This window comes from Pleurodeles waltl, chromosome 11 (genome assembly GCF_031143425.1).
Source record: "Pleurodeles waltl isolate 20211129_DDA chromosome 11, aPleWal1.hap1.20221129, whole genome shotgun sequence".
NCBI classification, from domain to species: domain Eukaryota; kingdom Metazoa; phylum Chordata; class Amphibia; order Caudata; family Salamandridae; genus Pleurodeles; species Pleurodeles waltl.
In genome coordinates this window covers 711,293,823-711,314,705 of record NC_090450.1, presented here as the reverse complement: position 1 = coordinate 711,314,705, position 20,883 = coordinate 711,293,823, and the positions used below count along the sequence as shown (strand labels likewise).

At 42.5% G+C, this 20,883-nt stretch overlaps 1 protein-coding gene across 7 annotated transcripts in view; it reads right to left on the bottom strand.

Moving 5' to 3' along the window:
* Positions 1–20,883, bottom strand: part of TMEM150A (transmembrane protein 150A) — a 67,337-nt gene that overhangs the window by 22,319 nt on the left and 24,135 nt on the right. For all 7 annotated transcript variants that reach the window (XM_069214353.1, XM_069214359.1, XM_069214355.1 and 4 more), the window contains one exon: positions 3,359–3,536. In XM_069214353.1, coding sequence (XP_069070454.1) covers positions 3,359–3,536 — 178 coding nt within the window. The remainder of the gene's footprint in view (positions 1–3,358; positions 3,537–20,883) is intronic.

Sequence of the window (20,883 nt, the reverse complement as noted above, 5' to 3'; positions counted from 1 at the left end):
GATCCTTTGAAAGATCCTTTAGTGTAATATTGTTGTCCCTGCTTTTGTTGGGACGTAGAGGACTTTGATGTTTGGGGTTTAAAACCCCCTCTGAAGTGGGGCCTGCGAAAAATACCCCGAACAGGTGTTGCATAAAGGGCACCCATAGCCTTAGCTATGTCAGAGTCCTTTTTTAATTTTTCTATGGTGGTATCCACCTCTGATCCAAATAACTGCTGTTTGTTAAACAACATATTAAAGACCACTTGCTGTATCTCAGGTTTGAATCCTGAGGATTGCAACCAAGCATGCCTCCTGATTATTATACTAGTGTTTATACACCTAGCTGCGGTGTCTACTGCATCTAGGCCGGATCTAATCTGGTTGTTGGAGATAGCCTGACCTTCTGCAACTACCTGCGGTGCCTTTTTTTGGTGTTCCAGTGGAAGATATTGCAGGAACTCCTGCATCTCATCCCAGTGGGCCCTATCATACCTGGCTAAAAGAGCCTGGGAATTGGCAATTCTCCACTGATTTGCAGCTTGAGTTGCCACTCTTTTGCCTGTGCCATCAAATTTCTGGCTTTCCTTATCGGGGGAGGAGCATCCCCCGTGGACTGACTATTTGCCCTCTTTCTTGCTGAACTCACAACAATAGAATCAGGTGGCAATTGTTGAGTGATAAAGAGTGGATCTGATGGTGTAGCTTTATATTTTTTGTCCACTCTTGCTGTCAGTACCCGAGCTTTTACTGTCTCTTTAAAAACGTGATCAGCATGTTTTAGCATGCCTGGAAGCACTGGTAAAAATTGGACAGGTTATCTCCAACAACTCTGTGGTACTCTGTGTGTAGAGGAAAGCCATTAAATAAAAAAATCATTCTCAATGGGATCCGAGTGCAGCTGCACATTGTGGTAGGTTGCTGCTCTAGCAATAAACTGATTATAGGCTGTGGTGTCTTCAGGTGGAGATGGCCTAGTAGGATACAGATCAGGATCATTAGATGGGATAGGATCTGGATCATACAAATCCCATGGGTCTACACTATAAGTATTGTCAACTAGGTAATCCCCATGTGAGGAGGAAGGGGATTGCATAGAAAACTATGTAGGTGAAGGAGTATCAGGTGGTAGAGAAATGGGAAGCAAAGGAGAAAGCAGTGGTGAAGGCTGATGTACTGCCTTTGGTTTCTCCTTGTGTATGAACATTTTGGCAGGTGAAGCCCCAGCTTCCAAAGTCTCTTGGAAAGATAGTTTTCCTTTTGGTTATAGAAGGAGGAGAGGCAATAATCTTTCCAGTATCCTTATGGATTTGGATCTTTTGTTGTTTATGGTCCATTACTTCAAGTATGGGCCTAATGTCTGTTGATTTTTCTACAGATGGTGCATCTTTCTTTCCCACAGTTTTGAGCTCCGAAAGCTTGGTGACCGACTGCTTTCATGAGGCCGAAAATGTAGACTCTGAAGCAGATGGAAGTTTTTTTGGCTCCGAAGATGCGCTTAGGTGCTTTGGCTCCTAAGTGGAAGACGAATGCTTCGGTTCCGATGTGGAAGCCTCCACTTTCCAATGCGATCCCGAAACAGTCAGGCAGTGTATCCGAATCCGAGGGCCTATAATTGAGATGGAACTTTCGGGTCCGAATAAGGCCCGCAAGCAGTGGTAGACCCAAGACTAATTGTGATGACTTTTTGGATGTTTTTTTGTTAATGGGAAGGGGCTGGTGTACTCACGCACTGTGCCGCAGGAATCACTTGGCTGTCCCCATCGGAGTCACGGTCAGAATCAGAATCTGCAATGGAAACTGCAGTCTGCGCTTGTTCCTTACTCAAAATGTTGGGCGTTTGTTCGGTTGACTTAGATGCCATCTCTAGCCAACGTGCTCTCCGATCCCGCAGTTTTCTTGGAGCAGAAGGATCAACATGCCGCACATGTTTCTTCCTTGTGATCGGAAGAGTGGCAGAGGTTGCACACGAGTGTTGGTCGGTGTAGGGGAACTTGGCATTGCACAGAGGGCACATTCAAAATAGAGTCCGATCCATGAGCCTGTGGCGCAGTAGGCTCGAGAAGGGTGCGGTCGCCCAAAAGAGCATTTAACCGATCCCGACGATACAATCCAATCAAGTGTAGTTCGAAGACCGCGTTTAAAAACGATACCGACTTTTAAAGGAAAGACAGAGAAGTTCAGATAGTACCGAACCGAGATCTATCGGAGTGAGAGGGAACACGTCTGAACCAGACTGCCGACATCTAGCAAAGGATTCGATGCCCATGCGCACTATCACCGAGGGGAGGAGTCACTCAATATCATGACTCGAAAAAGCTTCTTCGAAGAAAAACAACTTGTAACACTCTGAGCCCAACACTAGATGGCGGACTTATGCAAAGCATGTGTATCCGCATCTACACATGCCATTGAACATTTATATAGACATATATACACACACACATATTTATTTTAAGAGACTTTCATGTAGCCCTCTCAGGAGCATATTCACACACAGAGCAGTTATAGTTATCCCCAATGCTAGGGACTACATTATCAAAGTGTGCTTTTTGAGACCAAAAAATATTTTTGCTTCTAGCTAATGTGTTTTTTTCTATTGACGATGGTCTGCCAATTCCTTCAACAAAGTTTAACAAAAACCATTACAACACAAAACAAGCTTTGACAGAAAAGAGCCAAAGGCTGAAGTGAACGGCAGGTTTACTGACTTTTATAATGGCAGATTTTTTTTTTTTTTCCTGCAGTACTTTCTCGTACCGACTTTTGCTGTAACATCACTACAGCATGTTCAGACAGTAGATCTATCTCTGGTCACAATTCCTATTGTGAAACACAATTAAAAAAGTCTTATTGTAATCCTTGGAGGGACAACCTATCCCCCTCACCTGAAAATATTTAGATTTAGACTCCAGCGGGGAGAGTGCATGTGTAATGCGGGTACACTGTGAGCACAATTATGAACAAGAGCCTAGCCCAGGCTCTTGAACTGCCCACAGAATCATCTCCCCAAGACAAATACCTCAAGGTGAGAAAATGTAACTCTGCCTCTCCACCAAATACATGTGATCACATGGTGATACACTGATGAACATATGGTGTGAAAACTATGCACTCAAACACTCTTACGTTTTCATGTACACCTATAGAAATACCTGTTTACAAGTGTATTTGCAGTAATCATGAAATAAATAACTATGACTTGACTACTTTAATTCTGTTCTGTGTTGACCACAGAAATTACCCACACCAGCAAGCCTTGCATACCAAACTGAAGATGGTGCAGCAAAGTTATCACAGCAGCACATGACTTAACATTTTATTGCTCTCACAATAACGTTCCAATGCTCAAGGCCTAATGCCAAGCAAAAAAGGATACTCAGGACGAGTGAGATTAAGGCCACTGCGGTGAGGGAGACCCTGAGGTGCGCCATCCAGAAGTCAAGGGCTGCTGCTGCAAGGTGGTACGTCAGGACACACTGCAGGCACACGAACACAAGGCCAGCAGGGAAGGCCACACCTGCTCCCACATAATGCAGCGTCTTGGCATAGTCCACCTGCACAGTGAGAAAGCAGATTGGTGAATAACGTAAGACAATGCTGGTTCCTATTCATCTGCTATGGATTGGTAAAGAGGGAAGAAAACACCACCAGCGTGGGTTGAAAACAACTGTTATGCGATTGTTTCTAAAATAGCCTCCTTCTTTACAATCCTGTCTGAATTCTCAAAGGCAGGAAGTAGACAAGTGCCATCTTGCAGATCTCCCCCAGTATCCGTAATTAGCCGTTGGGTCACTGCAGATCTACATATAGCAGACACTTTTGCGTAGAATGGGTTATGCCAGCACCAGGAGATACAACAGGCCTTCACCTTGCTGCTGCCATCCATGGGCTCAAAGACTAGCCTAGGCTCTAAAAGTTAGAGTGCAGTTCTACTTTTTTACTTTTGAGCCTAGTTTAATACTGTTAAACCACTACACTGCACCCACTAAACAGAGGAAACAAAAAGGGAAACAAAACAATGTATTTACCACTACAACACAGAAAGTTACAATGCATTTAATAGTGTAAAGGTGGATGGGAGGTGGATGAATATGTTTCAACATAGTACATGATGAGTTTTGGGGAAGCAAGGAGCTTTTAGGGTTCACAGATGGGTATTGTTAAGGGGTAGTATGATTTAATTTTTTTGAGCTCAAGGATGGTAATGTATGGGGGGTTTAGAGGTCAAGGACAGGTAGGTTTTAAGGGAAGAAGGTTTTTTTTAGGGTTCAGGGATAGGCAGCCTATAGGGGTAGAATGGAGCTTTTAGTGATGAGGGATGGTTAGTGCAGAGGGGTAGAAACTGTTTTTTAGGGTATTAGTGTTGGGTAGTGTTTTTTTTTTTTAACAATGAGATGTTTCAATACATTATATTTCCAAAGCATTTAGGGGTGTAAGGGTGGATGGGAGGTGGTCTTTTGGGGCATAAATGGGCAAGGAATAGGTTGTTTTGGGGTATCAAGGAGTTGTTTGGGTTTAGAGATGTGTAGGGTTAGATTTCTTTTTGTAGAGGCCCGATATGGTAATTTAGAGTATAGGAGTTTTTAGGGTTCAAGGATAGTGGTGTATAAGGGTGGAAGGGTGTTTAAGGCTCAGGGATGGGGAGTGCATGGGGAGAAAATAATTTTTATGGTAGTGTATATGGGTAGAAATGTGTTTTTTGGTCCAGAGATTAGTTGTGTAGAGTGGTATGAAATATTTTTTGCTGTTAGAGGAAGTGTAGTGTTTAGTGGAAGTTAAAATAGTTCAGGGTATATATACTCACACACACACTTAATTTCTATGTATGTGCAAGGTAAGAAATCAAGTCTCTAGTTGGCAGTGGTATGCACCATGTCGAAGTAGGGACCACAATCCTAGTCAGGGTAAGTCGGATACACAACCAAATTTAAACTCACCATCTGGTCGCAGGCTTAACTTAGAAGGTAGTGTGTAAAGTATTTGTGCAACACTTACTTACAGTAACACAGTGAAAGACACCACAAAAAGTACTTAACACCAGGTTAGGAAAATAGATCTGATTAAAAACAACAAAAATCCAATAAGTAAATACAGAGATAAGCAATTTTAAAGATTTAGGTGAAACTAGCGCATAGAAACGCAAAGCGCCAACTGGGCTTATCTGGTTGTGTTGGACCAGGACAAAGGCACAAGTTCAAACTGACGCGATGGAGCGCGGGCAGGCTACAGAGACCCACTTGGGGCAGTTGAACACATTACCTTAAATACTGGTGCACGGTCTGGACAGCGTTGCTTTGCAAGGCTTTGTGTTGTTTTGTTTTGTGGTGGTTCTTATGAAAACTATAGAAGGCAGAGCACCTAAGGCCCCCTTCCAAAGGGCCAGGACTGAAGTGGCACCACTTGACAGGGTAGAATCATAGATGGCAGAGTCCAGGGCTGTAATAGGTAAGCTGGAACCAGTTTTCAATGTTCCTGCATCTGCAGAAGAACAGGGGACAAGCCAACAAGTCCTTGGAGAATCTTGAGTTCAAGGATGTAGCAAACAGGTCCAGTCCTTCTCACTGCAGGCAAGAAGCAGCAGGCCAACACAGCAAAGCAAGTAGCAAAGTAGCAGTCCCTCCTACAGCACAGCACACAGCAAGCACTAGGCCAACCCAGCAATGCAGTTACACAGTGGCAGTCCCTCCTGGCAGCACTCAGTCCTTCTTCCTGGCAGAGTCTTCTTGGTTCCAGTAGAAGCGTTTGGGGTCCATTACTTAGACTTTGGTGCCCTGATTCAGGAAGGTGAGAGAAATTTCCAGGCCTTCCTTTAAAGTCCACAAGGTCTCTGCCCTGCACTCCCTGGCTACAGACACTCTACAGGGGATTAGCTCTAAGCTCTGCTCCCCCATCAAGCCAGTTAATGGGCCTTTAAGGCCCATTAAGTCACACCAAAGCTCCCATTGAATAACTGTCTTGAAGGAATGCACAAAGCACAGCTGTCATCTACCCCAGACATGTATTCAGAGACAGGAAGAATTACAGAATGGTTAAAGTAAGAAAATATGAACTTTCTAAAAGTGGCATTTTCAGGCTTACAATTTAAAATCTGATTTCACCATAAGTTGTGACTTTAAGTTGTGGGTCCAGGGACATCACACACCATATTTCTATGTTTTCCCATTTCGAAATTTCACTTAAAAGATGTTTTAAGGTAATCCCAATATTATCCTATGGGGGAGATAGGCCTTGCAATAGCGAAAAATGAATTGAGTTTTTCACTATCTGGTCATGCTCAACTTAAAAGTGCATGTCCAACTTTTACGATACACTGCACCATGCCCTAGGGGCTAACTAGGGCCTATGTTAGAGATGACTTACATGCAATACAAGCATTTGCAATGCAATGGGTCTTGCTAACTGGACTTTTCTTGCAACATACATTTTACAAGAGGCGCATATGGGTGATTTGTGGCAGCAAATTCACACAATGTTTTACAGAGGAGCAAGTGGTTCGTTCTGACGCAGACGGTGAGTAGAACTGGAAGCCTTTACAGACTACAAAAAGCAAGGTGATTAAAAGAGAAGGAAAAAAAAAAGATTTCAGAGAAGTCGATCAATGACTTCTGTTGTAACTGTAAAGACCTCAGAGTATGTGCCATGCTGAAATATGCCATGCAAATGGTGTCTTGTTTCAACAGGGCTGATCATCGTAATATTTGTGTGTTTTTCAAGCATGTAGATGAGGGTGCTGAAGTGGTCATGTTTAAAACGAGGTTTTATGTTCACTGTAAAGCTCTCCAACAGTACAGCTGTTAAATGTCAATAGGACAGCAGAAAAAGAAAAAGATTCAAACATATCTTGGTATAAGAATTGCACAGTAACGCCACAATAACTTGCTTGCACTGGGATAGGACTGTTCGCATATTGCAGCGTTTTTCTTTAAAATCAAGAGATCATGTAGTTACACATTTCAAACCACAGAACATAGGCAAGCTAGACAAGGACAGTGTTTGTATGTTAACAGAATGAAAAGTCTAGCAAGCATTTTTGTCTCGCATTTCTACAAAGCTCTAATGAAGTTAGCCGAGCAGCTTGAGAAGATTTATGTCCCCAATAAAGGAGATAAGCAATGGACTGTGTGCGATGTCATGAGTGCTGGCAGGGAGGGGCCCTGAAGAGATATTCTCTGTGATGTAATGTGAGGGCATATGGTGTTTGTTTAGTAAAATAAGCTTATTTTAGGAGCCGTGTAAACGAGGACAGCACTGGAATAAAGCCAAAACTAATGTCAGCGACAACATGGGAGGAGGTGAGAGGAACGGAATGCTGCACTAAAACGCAGGCAGCTACCAGCCTAAAACACGCACAGTGAAAGGGGACCACTGAAGAAATGTAAAAAAAAAAAAAATAGCCCGTCACAGAAACAGATAAAGAAACCAAAGTGGAACAGTACAGTAGTTGGTCAATGCTCTGAAACAGAGAAAGGAAGGAGAAAAAGACAGAACGGACCAGTAGCGAGCAAGAACTTTTAAAGGACACTGCAACCAACAAATGAAACCGCTTTAACCCACAGTATGAGTATAGCTAAGTATACACCAGGTCGAACACTTATGCTTAACCTAAAAAAGAAAGGCTTGGGCCTGGCAAGTGGGCACACTTGCCAGGCCAAAATGGCACTTTAACACTGCACACACAGACTCTGCAGTAGCAGGCCTGAGACATGTTTGAGGGACTACTGTAGTGGGTGGCACAAACAGTGCTGCAGGCCCACCAGCAGCATTTAATTTACAGGCACATACAGTGCACTTTAATAGGGACTTACAAATAAATGAAATATGCCAATTGTGGAGAAGCCAGTGTTACCATGTTTAGAGTACAGAGTACCTGCACTTTAGCACTGGTCAGCAGTAGTAAGTCAGCAAGAATGAGTCAGAAAAACGGGCGGAAGAAGGCAAAAAGTTGGGGGTGACCCTGCAGGAAGGGCCATTTCCAACATGTGTATATGTGTATGCAAATAGGTATGTATGTGCATGTTAAATAATAGTGGTTTCAATTGTAATGGTAAATGCCAATGTGGGGAATGAGAATGTGTGTTAAGTTGTTGTTAGGCATGAGTGGTAGGTGTGATTTGTGGTGTTTGAGTTCATGGTGGTAACAAAATGGTTACTTACTTCTACAAGTAGTTTTACAGCTAGCAGAATTGTCTGGATTCACATGAATTGCATTATTCTAGCATCTAGCGTTTCGGTCTGGAATTTTCCTTGTTACGTTGTTTCTGTTGGGCGTCGTCTACCACCATTGCTGCCATGTCATTTCCCTCCTGACATCAGACCTGCATTCCAGAAGACCCTCTCCATGCCATCTTCAGATTCCTTTTCTACTTTGGTGACTTTTTGTCCATGCATTTGGGGGATTTCTGCATGCTGTGTGAAAAGTAGACCCTCCATAGCTTGAATGTCAGGCACATAATTTCTGGGGAGAATGGACGGTCGCATGTGAATCCAGAAAAATCCTCAAGCACAAAACTACTTACAAGAAATCTACTATTTTGTTTTACAGTATGAACCTTTTCTAGCTTCCTATGCTGTGAATTAATGCTGTGTACTGATTCAGCAGTGGTGTCTTGATCTCAATGGATTCTGGGTTTAAATGAGTTATATTTGCAGACAGGTGCTTTAAACTTGATCTGACCTGCGCCTCTCTGTTGGCTTGAATGTCCACACAATAGTAGTTTGTGAAATATATGTATGGACAACCAAGAAGGCCACTAATGGAAACTGTAGGAAAGTGAATTATTAGTTGCAGTGGATGGAAGTCCAACACAACTAATAAAGTCACTAATCTGTTAGTCAAACGTTTGAGTAATTTAAACCTGAGCTCATCCTCTGGTAGCTATGGCACAGAGCAGACAGGCTTAACTTGAGGAAAATGTGTAAGGCATTTAGGAGTACCAAAGCAGTTAAACATTCAAAGACAACACAAAAAAATTCCACTCCAACTGGTACAAAAAAACAAGAGAAAAATATAATAAGCAAAATTACATTAAAATGACAAAAATCCAATAAGGGGAACAAACCAAAGATATGAAGTTTTAAGTAGAAATAGCACCAAAAAGCACAAAGCACCAATGATAGTCTATGCGAAGCAAAAGACCAGGACCTAGGTGCGATTTTAGAGAGAACACAATAGAGCCCTGGTCGGATACACCAAATTGACTGCTCTAAGTAAAAGTCTAGATGTCAAAAAGTTCCTGAAAATTTCCAAATCTTACTTCAAAAAAATCCTCCATGCACAGGCCGCCACTGCAATTGTGGCTGGTGCTGTGGAACTGCAGGTTGGTCCCACAGGAGCTTTGGTGATTTAATGGTGAATAGTTTCTAAATCCCAATGCAGAATCGGACATAGTTGTTATTTCAGTGGCGCAGGGACCTTTTGGGCGGGACAAAGATGAAATACAATTCAATGCTGTGGGAGTGCTGAGGGAATCCTTTCTCTGGATGGTTCTGCAAATGCACTGGAGGAAATGTTTTAAAACGTTTCCAGGCTTTCTTCTGGTACCCAAATAACTGTAGTAGACTCAGGAGGCACTTAGAGAATCTCAGGGTGTCAGGCAGAGGCCTCTTGAAGCTTGTTGTGTTCCCTTGGCTACAAAGGACAGCCAACTGACCCTTGGACTCCACTTCTTTGACCAAGGTACAAGCAGAGGAAGGTCCAGCCCTTCAATTCCCTTCACAGGTCTTACAGGTCTCAAACAGCAGGTTCAGTTCCTTTGTTCTACCACAGATCCAGTGTTCCTCAGCATGGTGCCTGTGATGACACATTTGTGCCTAGCACCAGCTAGTGGGTGGTGGCCATTCCTGGGCCATCCCTAATCAATGGGGTAGACCTTCCTAGGGGTCAACTCCTAACCAGTTTTTCTGCAGTTGCATTTTGCTCACAGTGACCCTCACTCTCCAAGTTCGAGTTGGAAAAACATATTCTCCCTTGTGCAGAGCCTGTGTGCCCTCCCAGAAGTATAGCTAGGCAAAGGAGCAGCCCCCTCCTCTCTGGTCACTGCAAAACAGTTTTGGCAGAAGCTTTCCGGCCAGTAGGTTTGGTACCAGTCTGACTAGTGTGACAATGTTTGGGCCTTTCCAGGTTCTACAGGGCAGGCCCCTTTAAATTAATGAAGTACTAGGTACTGGTCTTCCTTTGTTCTCTGCTCTGGGAGCAGTTTTCACACCTCATTCAGGCCAGGTATAAGCTGGGCAGTGAATAGAGAGCTAACTGATGCAAATTACCCTCAAGCAGCTTCAGGCAGAATAAAGGTAACTTTATAATAGTTAAATTTCCAACATATTTAATACAAATCTGACTTCACCATTAGATTGAGCTTTTACTAAATATTAAAAGAAGCCTTTTAATGGAGTCTGTAGCTGGGATCGGTTAAAAGCTATATATCAGTGCTACCCAAATGTTTTAGAACAACAACAAAATTTTTGGAACAACACACTTTTGGGATCCACCAAGCTTTATTGGCTAAGAGATGGGCAAAATTTCAATGTAACTAAAGCATTGTGTGACAGCACACTTTCAAAATAGCACATTTTCTATAGAAATGGCCGTTATATTTGCACAGACATACAGTTTTACAGATATAACTATAATGGACACAAATGATAACTTGTGGAAACTGGGTTTCAGTGAATATTTATCATTTGTGCATCACCAAGAAAAGTGTTTTGATTTGATTGTAACAAAAGTCGCTGCTTCCATCACACTTCAGAATTACAAATAAGTTGCTTCATTTATGGCTTTTCTAACTGTTTAGTGAGTACAGTTAATTCAGATGTATTTACATTTTGCTGTGTGTTACAAAAAAATGACATTCTACAGCCTTTCCATTCATACTCTGTACCCCAGGAAGATTGTCACATAATTCACTTTACTTCACATAATTCAACTAACTTTTCTTTCTCCAACTGCAAAGTGAGAAGTTTGTAAACATCAATTTTTGTATTAAAAAAATAAGCAGCAATTTGTCAGAAGACACTGCCTTACATTTGGCCTCCATCTCTGAAGCACAGCAAATGCATTATTTATTGCTTGGACATTCACGACCTACCAAAAATGGCTTGCGATGGCCCCCAGTTTGAGAAACACTACTACAGAATAAAGTATATAAATATATATGTGGAAAATGTCACTTACCCAGTGTACATCTCTTCGTGGCATGTAGTGCTGCAGATTCACATGCTATGAATAGCTCTTCCGAAATCTAGTGTTTGACTCAGTGTGTTACAAGTTGTTTTTCTTCGAAGAAGTCTTTTCGGTGTCACAGGATCGAGGGACTCGGTTACAGTGTGCATGGGCATCGACTCCATTGTTAGATTGTTTTCCCGCAAAGGGTGGAAGGAGTGATAGAGTATAAGAATATAAAGAGATGCCCATGCAAGTGTAAATGTATCTACATACTTACAAATGATAAACTTAAGCTACTACAGGCTTCTGGGGAGGAGGGAGGGTGCATGTGAATCTGCAGCACTACATGCCATGAACAGATGTACACTGGGTAAGTGACATTTTCCGTTCAATGCCATGTGTAGCTGCAGATACACATGCTATGCATAGACTACAAAGCAGTTAGTCCTCCCAAAAAATAGTGGTGGCTAGACTGTAGTAGTTGAAGTTGTTTAAAATAGTGTTCTTAAGACAGCTTGGCCTACAGTCGCCTGTTGCTGTGAGAAAACATCAATACAATAGTGTTTAGTAAAGGTATGAGGAGTAGACCATGTGGCAGCTTTGCATATATCAGCCATTGGCATGTTTCCTAAAAATGCCATTGACGCACCTTTCTTGTAGAATGTGATCCAGGGGTGATCAAAAATTGTCTTTTCGCCTTGATGTAGCATGTCTGTACGGATCTAACAATCTATCTTGCTAAGCTTTGTTTAGATATAGGATTGCCTTTATGTGGTTGTTGAAAAGGAACAAAAAGTTGTTTTGTTTTCCTAAAGTCTTTAGTTCTATCTATATGGTACATAAGAGCTCTTTTGAGATCTAGAGTATGAAGAGCTCTTTCTGCAACTGAGTCTGGCTGTGGAAAGAAGACTGGCAATTCCACTGTTTGGTTGATGTGATAAGAACATTTTGGATTTGCCCTAAGTACGACTTTGTTTGTGTACTTGGAAAAAAGGTTCCTCAATAGTGAAGGCTTGTATTTTACTAACTCTTCTAAATGAAGCAATAACTACAAGGGAGGCAACCTTCCATGTTAAAAATTGAATTTGACACGAGTGCATGGGTTCAAAAGGTGGGCCCATGAGTCTGGTAAGTACAATATTTAGGTTCCAAGTAGGAATAGGTGGTGTCCTAGGTGGAATAATGCATTTTAATCCTTCCATGAAAGCTTTAATAACGGGGGCTCTGAATAGAGAAGTATGTTGAATATTATGTAAGTATGCACATATTGCAGTAAAGTGGATTTTGATGGATGAGAAAGCTAAATTTGATTTTTGTAAATGAAGTAGGTAGCATACAATATCTTGTATAGACGCTGTGAGTGGATCAGTATTTTTAGATTGACAGTAGTACACAAATCTTTTCCATTTGTTGTTATAACATTGTCTGGTAGTAGGTTTACATGCCTGTTTAAGCACTTCCATACATTCTGATGGAAGTTTTAGGTAACCATATTCTATTACTTCAGGAGCCAAATTGCTAAATTGAAAGCATTGGGGTTTGGGTGCCTGATTTGACCTTTGTTCTGTGTCAACAAATCTGGTCTGTTTGGAATGAGGTACTACAGACAGGTCTAAGAGTGTTGTGTACCACTGGTGGCATGTCCATGTTGGGGCTATGAGCATCATGGTAAGAGATGTTTGACGTAGTTTGCTTATGCTTTTCCCCCTCTCCCACTCCTTCCCTTTCTGGTCAGCAAATATCCCTGACCAGTTGAGCCATAGAGCACTGCCCTTGGATAGAAGATGTGGGTGTCTGGATGTGAAGTTTTAGCATTTTGCATTTTCGCTTGTTGCGAATAGGTCTATTTCTGGAGTTCCCCACTTTTGAAAGTACTTTTGAAGTACTTGGGTGTGAATCTCCCATTTGTGAGTTTGTTGGTGATTTCTGCTTAGGAGATCCGCTAACTGATTGTGTATTCCTAGAATGTATTCTGCTAATAGATGAATCTGATTGTGAATTGCCCATTTCCATATTGTTTGGGCTAGGAGAGACAGTTGAGATGAATGTGTCCCACCCATTTTTTTGAGGTAATACATGGTCGTCATGTTTTTATCAGAACATTGTTTGGGATCCCATTTCCCTTGAATGGTATGATTGTTGAGATGAGCTCCCCAACCTATCATTGATGCGTCTGTTGTTAATATGGTCTGAGGTACAGGGTCTTGAAATGACCGCCCCTTCATTAGCTTGCTGAGATTCCACCACTGAAGGGACGTGTGCGTATGGTGGTCCATCAACACTAGATCTTGAAGATGACCATGTGCCCAAGACCATTGTTGTGAGAGGCATTGTTGTAAATGCTGCATGTGGAACTACGGCTATGCAAGATGCCATTATCCCTAGAATTTTCATGATAAATCTTACAGTGTATTGTTGATTTGGTTGGGTATGTGGGATGAGATTTTGGAAAGCTTGTATCCTTTGTGTATTTGGATATGCTATGGCTTTTTGAGTATTTAGAATGGCACCTAGGTAAGGTTGTACCTGTGCTGGTTGAAGGTGTGACTTCTGATAATTTAGAGTGAACCCTAGTGTATGCAGTGTTTCTATTATATATGGAGTGTGTTGTTGGCAGTGTAAAACTTCTTGATTTTATTAGACAATTGTCTAGATATGCAAAGACGTGAATGTGTTGTCTTCTTAAGTAGGCTGCTACTACTGCTAAACATTTTGTGAACACTCTTGGAGCTGTTGTTAGCCGAATAGCAAAACTTTGAACTGGTAATGTTTTCCTGCTATGATGAACCTGAGGTATTTTCTGTGAGCTGGATGGATGGGTATATGGAAATACGCATCTTTGAGGTCTAAAGCAGTCATGTAATCATGCTTTCGTAGTAGTGGGATGACATCCTACAGAGTTACCATGTGAAAATGTTCTGACAGGATGTATAGATTGAGAGGTCTGAGGTCTAGGATAGGCCTTAAAGTGCCAGCTTTGTTGGGAATGTGGAAGTATAATGAGTATACACCTGTTCCTTGTTGAGAATGTGGGACCAATTCTATTGCTTGTTTTAGTAGTAGGGATTGTACTTCCTGTTGTAACAAAACATTGTGTTCTGGGGACAATTTGTGGTAACGTGGTGGAATGTTTGGAGGGGTGGAGATTAACTCTAGGCAAGAGCCATTGTGGGTAATTGATAACACCCAATTATCTGAGATGATGTTTTGGCAATGAGAGTGGAATTGTTGTAGTCTTCCTCCCACAGGAGATGTGTGTGGTGGAGGGGTGGGAAAGAAGTCACTGTTTAGATGGTGTAGTGGCTTGCTTTGAGGCTTGGAATTTGCCTCTGTTTCTGAAATATTGTCCTCTATAGGACCCTCTAACGCCCTCTCTTTGATATTGTGCCTGTTGTCCCTGCTTTGACGGAGGGGTAGAAGGTTCAGAGGATTGTGGCTTAATTCCTCCTCTGAATTTGGGCCTGCGAAAGGAGCCTCTATATGGTGTGGTATATAATGCTCCCATTGCCTCTGTAGTGTCTGAGTCCCTTCTCAATTTCTCTATGATGGTATCCACCTCAGGCCCTAAATCGAAAGGCATATTAAGTACTGCCTGTTGAATTTCTGGTTTAAAACCAGGAGAGCGTAACCATGCATGCCTTCGTATCGTAATGGCTGTATTTACACTCCTTGCGGCTGTATCAGCAGCATCGAGGTCAGACCTTATCTGATTATTACTTATAGCTGTCCTTCCTCTACAACCTGTTGTGCTCTCTTTTGATGCTCTTTTGGGAGGTGCTGTATGAATTCTTGCATCTCATCCCAGTGGGCTCTATCGTATCTGGCAAGAAGAGCTTGTGAATTTGCAATGCGCCATTGATTAGCAGTCTGTGTGGCTATTCTCTTGCCAGCAGCATCAAATTTCCTAGTCTCCTTATCAGGTGGAGGAGCATCTCCTGTTGATTGTCTGTTAGCTCTTTTTCTAGCCGCAATCACCACTACCGAGTCTGGAGGAACTTGATGTATGTTGTAGTCTGGGTAAATAGGAGCAGGTTTATATTTTTGTCAATTCTAGGAGTATTTACTCTAGCTTTGATGGGCTCATTAAAAATTTGGTAAGCATGTTTGACCATTCCAGGTAACATTGGGAGACACTGGTATCTAGAATGAGTGGAAGACGGAGTGTTGAATAAAATATCTGCTAGGGTTTCAGAGGACATAAGCACCCCATGGTAAGAAGCTGCCCTAGAAACTACCTGAGTTTAGGCAGTAGTGTCCTCTGGAGGAGAAGGCACGGAGGGGTATAGATCAGGATCATTGTCTGGAATGGGATCAGGGTCATACAGATCGCCAAGGATCCACTGTATCGCCATACGTGTATAGTGAGTGTGTTGGAGAAGGCAATGATGGTGGACTATAGTGAGGAGGTAAAAAAAGAAAGCTATGGAGAGTGAGGAGGAGAAGTAGGGAGAGGTGCTGGCTTCTTTTGTTTTTGAACCTTTGCTGGTGGTAGAGCAGAGTCTAATTCCTCTTGAAAGGCCAGCTTTCTTTTAGTCTTTAAAGGAGGTGCAGTCAAAATTCTGCCAGTCTCTTCATGTATTTGGATTCTAGATTGTCTTTCATCCATCATGTCCAATATTGTCTAAATCTCAGTGCCCTCATGATCAGGATTGTAAGATTCTTGCATCAGCTTCGAGGTTTCTTTACATTTACTCAAAAGTCCTTGTTCCTCTGTGTATGAGGCTCTTTTCGGTTCCGAAGTCTGAATTTTTTTTCGGTCCCGAAAACTAAGTCGGCTGTTTCGGCTCTGAAGCAGGGCGTCAAATCTTCGACTCCGAGGAGTGAAGACGCTTACTGGAGTCCGAGGTGGAACTTCTGACTGACTTGCTTAACTCAGAAGTAGACAGAGGAGTGGCCTTTTTCGGCCCCGAACCCGAGGGTCGGTCACCTACAGTCTTTTTTCGGGCCAACCCATGGCCTTCCGGCAGTGGTGTGCCCAAGACCTTCTGTAGTTTTTTATGTATGGGAGTAGGGGCAGACGTACTCACATGCTGGCCAGCCATGATGGGTCTATCTTCTTCGGATTCCTGCTCGGAATCAGTATCTCGAATGGAGACTGCTGTCTGCGCCTGCTCTTCTTCCATTACGTCGAGATGTTCTGTGCTTTTATGATCTAAAAGTCTTAAAGTCTTCTTCAATCGAAACGATTGACAGGCTTTGCAATCTTCTTCTCAATGGTAAGGAGAAAGGCACAAATTACAAACCAGATGTTGGTCTGTACATGGGTACTTCGCGTAGCACAGAGGGCAGAATAGAAATGGAATCCGATCCATCAGGTTTCAACGCGGCAGGCCCAAATAGGCCAGAGTCTGGAGCATGTGACCCGAAAGGCAAAATTTCGATTCTGACGGTACTACTGGTTCGATTCTAGATGGAAACGCTATTGAAACAATACCGATGATTAAATAGGTTTTCTAAGGTTTTCCGACTTGAAATCTCAGAGCGAGAGGAAACACGTCCGTACCCGACAGCGGAAAGAAAACAATCTAACAATGGAGTCGATGCCCATGCTCATTGTAACCAAGAGGAGGAGTCACTCGATCCTGTGACTCCGAAAAGACTTCTTCAAAGAAAAACAACTTGTAACACTCCGAGCCCAACACTAGATGTTGGAAGAGCTATGCATAGCATGTATATCTGCAGCTACACATGCCATCGAACACACACATATATGGAAAATGTCACTTACCCAGTGTACATCTGTTCGTGGCATGAGACGCTGCAGATTCACATGCTGTGCATTATCCTGCCATCTAGTGTTGGGCTCGGAGTGTTACAAGTTGTTTTTCTTCGAAGAAGTCTTTTCGAGTCACGAGACCGAGTGACTCCTCCCTTTCGGCTCCATTGCGCATGGGCGTCGACTCCGTCTTAGATTGTTTTCCCCGCAGAGGGTGAGGTAGGAGTTGTGAGTATACTAGAGGTGCCCATGCAATGGAGTAGTTACTTATGTACTTAGTGTATTAAAAGGTTATTATTTACAATTTTCATTCAACTAAAAACGGCTACCGGCTAACGGGGAGGTGGGAGGGCGCATGTGAATCTGCAGCGTCTCATGCCACGAACAGATGTACACTGTGTAAGTGACATTTTCCATTCGGTGGCATGTGTAGCAGCAGATACACATGCTGTGCATAGACTACCAAGCAGTAATCTCCCCAAAAAGCGGTGGTTTAGCCTGTAGGGGTTGAAGTTGTCTGAAATAATGTTCTTAATACAGCCTGTCCTACTGTGGCTTGTTGCGTTGCTAAGACATCTACACAGTAATGCTTAGTAAATGTATGAGGCGTAGACCAGGTGGCTGCCTTCCACATTTCTGTCATAGGTATATTCCCAAGAGAAACCATTGTGGCGCCTTTTTCCCTAGTGGAATGTGCCCTTGGTGTAAAAGGTAATTCTCTTTTTGCTTTAATATAGCAAGATTGAATACATTTAACTATCCATCTGGTGATGCCTTGTTTGGATATATGATTACCTGCATGAGGTTTTTGGAAGGCTACAAACAATTGTTTTGTTTTACAAAATAGTTTTGTTCTGTCAATGTAATACATTAGTGCTCTTTTTATGTCTAATGTATGCAAGGCTCTTTCAGCTACTGAGTCTGGTTGTGGAAAAAAGACGGGGAGTTCCACAGTTTGGTTTAGATGGAATGGTGAAATGACCTTTGGTAAGAATGTTGGATTTGTACGCAGAACCACTTTATGTTTATGTATTTGTATAAAGGGTTCTTGAATAGTAAATGCTTGAATCTCACTTACTCTTCTAAGTGATGTGATAGCTATTAGAAAGGCTACTTTCCAAGTTAGATATTGCATTTCACAAGAATGCATGGGTTCGAATGGTGGGCCCATGAGTCGTGTTAATACAATATTAAGGTTCCACGAAGGTACTGGTGGTGTCCTTGGGGGGTATGATTCTTTCTAGTCCCTCCATAAATGCTTTAATGACTGGTATTCTAAAAAGTGATGTATGTGTAATCTGCAGATAGGCAGATATTGCAGTGAGATGGATTTTAATGGAAGAGAATGCTAGATTAGACTTGTGTAAGTGTAATAAGTAGCTTACAATGTCTTTTGTGGAGGCATGTAGTGGTTGAATCTGATTAGTGTGGCAGTAGCAAACAAATCTTTTCCATTTGTTTGCGTAACAATGTCTAGTTGTAGGTTTTCTCGCTTGTTTAATGACCTCCATACACTCTTGTGTAAGATTTAAATGTCCGAATTCTAAGACTTCAGGAGCCAGATTGCTAGATTGAGCGATGCTGGATTCGGGTGCCTGATCTGTTGTTTGTGTTGTGTTAACAGATCTGGTCTGTTTGGAAATTTGATGTGGGGTACTACTGATAAGTCCAACAGTGTTGTGTATCACGGTTGGCGAGCCCAGGTTGGTGCTATGAGTATTAGTTTGAGTTTGTTTTGACTTAGTTTGTTGATCAGATAAGGAATGAGTGGGAGAGGGGGAAAAGCGTAAGCAAATATCCCTGACCAACTGATCCATAGTGCATTGCCCTTGGATTGAGGGTGTGGGTACCTGGACACAAAGTTTTGGCATTTTGCGTTTTCTTTTGTTGCGAATAGGTCTATGTTTGGTGTTCCACAGCAGAGGAAGTGATCCTGTAGGATCTGGGGATGAATTTCCCATTCGTGAGTTTGTTGGTGATCTCGACTGAGATTGTCGGCTAACTGATTCTGAATGCCTGGTATGTATTGTGCTATTAGGCGAATGTGATTGTGAATTGCCCAATGCCAAATCTTTTGTGCTATGAGACACAGTTGTGACAAGTGTGTGTCCCCCTTGTTTGTTGAGATAATACATTGTTGTCATGTTGTCGGTTTTGACAACGATGTGTTTGTGGGCTACTAGTGGTTGAAATGCTTTTAAATGCTAGAAACACCGCTAGCAGTTCCAAATGATTTATATGAAGTTGTTTTTGTTGATTGTCCCATTGACCCTGTATGCTGTGCTTGTTGAGGTGTGCTCCCCACCCCATCATGGAAGCATCTGTTGTGATAACGGCTTGAGGCACTGGGTCTTGGAATGGCCGCCCTTGGTCTAAATTTGTAGGGTTCCACCACTGAAGCGAGGAGTGTGTTTGGCGGTCTAGCAACACTAGATCTTGAAGCTGACCCTGTGCTTGTGTCCATTGTTTTGCTAGGCACTGTTGTAAGGGTCGCATGTGTAATCTTGCATTTGGGACAATGGCTATGCATGAAGACATCATGCCTAGAGGTTTCATTACAAACCTTACTGGGTAGTGTTGGTTTGACTGTATGCTTGATCTTACATTTTGGAACGCTTGGACCCTTTGTGGACTTGGAGTGGCAATTGCCCTTTGTGTGTTGAGTGTTACTCCCAAATATTGTTGTATTTGGGATGGTTGCAAATGTGATTTCTGGTAATTTATAGAGAACCCCAGTTTGTGTAGAGTTTCTATACTGTATTGCGTGTGGAGAAGACACTGTTGTTGAGTGTTGGTTTTTATTAGCCAGTCGTCTAAATATGGGAATAAGTGCATGTCCTGTCTCCTTATGTGAGCGGCTACTACTGCTAGGCATTTTGTGAATACCCTTGGGGCTGTTGTTATTCCGAACGGTAGTACTCTGAATTGATAGTGTACGCTGTGCATTACAAACCTTAAATATTTTCTGTGAGAAGGATGGATGGGTATTTGGAAATACGCATCCTTGAGATCCAATGTTGTCATGTCTTCCTCCTTTTTTAATAAGGGAACCACGTCTTGAAGTGTTACCATGTGGAAGTGGTCTGATTTGATGAAGAGATTCAGTGTTCTGAGATCTAAAATAGGTCTTAACGTTTTGTCCTTTTTTGGAATTAGGAAATATAGTGAGTAGACGCCTGTTTCTTTCTGATGATTGGGTACGATCTCTATTGCTTGTTTTTGTAGTAGTGCTTGGACCTCTATTTGTAATAGGTCTAAGTGTTGTTGGGACAGATTGTGCATTCTTGGTGGTACATCTGGCGGGAATTTTGTGAATTCTATGCAATAACCATGTTGGATAATTGATAGGACCCATGCGTCTGTGGTAATATGTGTCCAGTTTTGATAATATGTGGTTAGCCTCCCCCCCACTGGTGACAAGTATTGGGGTTTTGTGACATTGAAGTCACTGTTTGGTCTGGCTTGGTTTGGTTGCTTGGAACTTTCCCCTCCCTCTTGGGAATTGTCCTCTATAGGAACCACGAAACCCTCCCCTTTGGTATTGTGCCTGATAGGTGGGTCTGGTTTGAGAGGTGGAAGGCTCTGAAGTTTGTTGCCGAAAACCCCCTGTGAATTGTGGTTTCCTAAAGGTGCCTCTGACTTGTGGGGAATAGAGCACGCCCATGGCTTTGGCTGTGTCAGTGTCTTTTTTTTAACTTCTCAATTGCTGTGTCAACTTCTGGCCCAAACAACTGTTCTTGATTAAACGGCATGTTCAACACCGCTTGTTGAATCTCTGGCTTGAATCCAGAACTTCTTAACCATGCATGCCTGCGATTAGTTACCGCCGTGTTGACTGTTCGTGCTGCCCGTGTCTGCCGAGTCTAGTGCGGACCTTATCTGGTTGTTAGATATGGCCTGTCCTTCTTCCACAACCTGTTGGGCACGTTTCTGGTGTTCCTTGGGAAAGTGCTGTATGATGTGTTGCATCTCGTCCCAGTGTGCCCTGCCGTAGCGAGTATGTAGGGCTTGCAAATTTGCA